This window comes from Pan paniscus, chromosome 15 (assembly GCF_029289425.2).
Source record: "Pan paniscus chromosome 15, NHGRI_mPanPan1-v2.0_pri, whole genome shotgun sequence".
NCBI lineage: Eukaryota > Metazoa > Chordata > Mammalia > Primates > Hominidae > Pan > Pan paniscus.
In genome coordinates, this window is record NC_073264.2 from 107,937,797 (window position 1) to 107,940,520 (window position 2,724).

Genomic DNA, 2,724 nt, shown 5'->3' on the forward strand with positions numbered 1-2,724 from the left:
TTTTTCAGAACAGGATTAGAAACACATCCACATCCCACGTTAACCAGACAAGCTTGTCCCCTGTGTTCTCACTGGCAACTTGCATTTCCAGATGAGTCTCCATGCAACACAGTGGAGGGTCCTGAGTGACGAGGAGTGAAGAAAGTCCCACCAGACTCTCCCGCGTCACTGCAGCAGCCACAGCCTGAGACCCACCTGAACTCCAGGAAAAGGGCTTGAGGCCTGGAATTTTGACCACAGCAAAAACATCTTCCTTTTTCGGAAAGCAGGAAAAGCAAATGGAAAAATGAGAACAACATCTAAAAAAGACAGTAAATGAATTAGGAAAAGAAGCTCCAGATCAGTATTGATTCTGATTTGCATTCTTCAGTGTCAGGAGAAGGGTCCAGTGAGAAACCTGTGAGGTTCTACATGACACTGACCCTGGCCCAGCCTCTCTTTTTTCTGTAATCAGAATCCCCAAAGACTGTTCTTGCTGGGATTCACTCAGGATGGTGGCGGAAATATTAAAGGGGAATATTAAGGAAAGTTATAGGGAATAGTCATATACCTTTTTAGAAGGCTGAAAGGTTACATAGCTTGTAATAATTGAACAGGCTGAAGGCGGCCAGTTCTTACCTTAGAGCATTAGGAATAGGGTAAATACTAGGGACAATAGAGGCCTCCCCAGTTAAGTCTGGTTACCCTACCTCCATTAACTAACCAGGGTATTGCCCCCTAATGGTATTTACTTTAGACCGCAGTCCCTGAGCTTTAATCATTCGTAGAACTACTCTCTTAACCATGTTAATTATCCACAAGTGTGTTGACTCAGAGCTTCTGTTGTTAATTCTACACTAAATACACGCCTGGACTGCGAGCTGCTCTGGGCCACTGCTGCCATTATTTACGGGATTCTTCTTGGAGTCTGTAAGTGGCCTCGGACCCTCAGCTGAACTGGCAAAACAGAACATCTGTGTGTCAGTGTACATTTTATTCATCCGCCACCGGGTCAGGGGTCTGCAGGAACAGACCCCCCGCAGCTTGAGTTCTCTCGTGAGGAGCAACACCTCAGTTCTAGTCAGGAATCTTTCTGGAGTTCCTGTCCTCAGTCTGACTGGAGAAGACTCACCAGGAAGCCCTGAGCTTCCTCAGGACTCTGGCAGTGGTGACCATGGTTGAGAACTTTTCATCTCCTCTGTGAGGATCAATCTGCATTTTCTGCATAGGAGAATAGGTTTTCATATTAAAACAATCATTTTAAAAATATGTAGAAATGACACTAGTAATCACAGAATTCCAAACTTAGGTTCAGTAGAGAAACTTTAAGAAGATTAAGTCCCACATCCTGACAGGAAATCAGCCTTCATCTGCACCTGCCCCTGGGGTTGACTCTGATCAGTGGGTCCTGAGCGCCCCCTGCAGCTGACTTTCCCCAGCGTTCCTGCAGGGAGGTTTCTGCATGGTCCCACACTGACTTCCCCTCACTGTGTCTCTCGCACAGTAATACACAGCCGTGTCCTCAGCTCTCAGGCTGCCCATTTGAAGATACAGCGTGTTCTTGGAATTGTCTCTGGAGATGGTGAATCTGCCCTTCACGGAGTCTGCGTAGTATGTGCTACCACCACTATAAATAAGTGAGACCCACTCCAGACCCTTTCCTGGTGCCTGGCGAACCCAGTGCATAGCATAGCTACTGAAGGTGAATCCAGAGGCTGCACAGGAGAGTCTTAGGGACCCCCCAGGCTGTACCAAGCCTCCCCCAGACTCCACCAGCTGCACCTCACACTGGACACCTGCAAACAAAAAGACACCAAGGTCAGAAACTGCCACACATATCCACTGTTTCTCTCACTCATGTCCACTCACACTCAATATCTCTATTTCCTCATGAATCACCTTTAAAAATAGCAACAAGGAAAACCCAGCTCAGCCCAAACTCCATCATGACTCTTCTGTGTTCAGGGCTGATCACCAAATGAAAACACCTGGGAATCCCAGGGCGGGGGCTCCTCTCCCAGAGCTGCAGGGTCAGGGCTGGGCTGGTTTTCATCAGGAGAGGGAGGGTCCTATTTGCATGTCTCCTACTATATAGCAAGCTCTGGGGTGAGATGCCTGAGGAGAGGGCAGGGCCCAGGGCAGATGAGAGTGTCCTTGGGGATTTCAATGACAATGATTATATTTGGGAAAATGCTGTTTTATTATGAAATTGTTCTGTGATAAACACTTAATAACTATCACATTTTTAATTATTTTTACCTATGTGTATAAATTATGTTATTTAGGAATCAGTGGTTTCTTCATTTACAGATGTAAAAGTGAACCCACACATGGAGGGGCTATGTATGTGTCTAAGGGCTTATATCTGGCATGAGTGAGTCCTAGTACCTGGGCCTATGCTCCTCACAGCTGGCCTCAGTTGCTCTGAACCAACTACAGGACAGAGATAAACGGGCCTAGTGTGGTTTGCAGAATCCACTTCCTGCCACGACAACCTGTGTGATTTTGATGCATTTACCTAAAAATACGGAGAAAACTAGGGGTCAGACAAATAAATTTTTAGGTGTATCTGACATTTAACATATTTATTTGTTCCTTCCTATCACCCTCTTTTTGTCTAAAATTTCAGTTTTTTTGTAATAAATTTCATGAGGTTTAATTGACAGATAAGAAAATTCACATATTTATCCTGTACAATAGTAAACTTTGAAAAATAAAATCTCTATTTTTAAGAAGGTGACAAGT

The 2,724-nt window shown here is 45.0% G+C and overlaps 1 gene segment (V, D, J or C); it reads right to left on the reverse strand.

The window, feature by feature from the left end:
• Positions 1-1,339: 1,339 nt before the first annotated feature.
• Positions 1,340-1,989, reverse strand: LOC100988483 (immunoglobulin heavy variable 3-64-like). The segment is given in 2 exon segments: positions 1,340-1,775; positions 1,879-1,989. Coding segments are annotated over 2 exon segments (447 nt in total).
• Between the last annotated feature and the right edge of the window lie 735 nt (positions 1,990-2,724).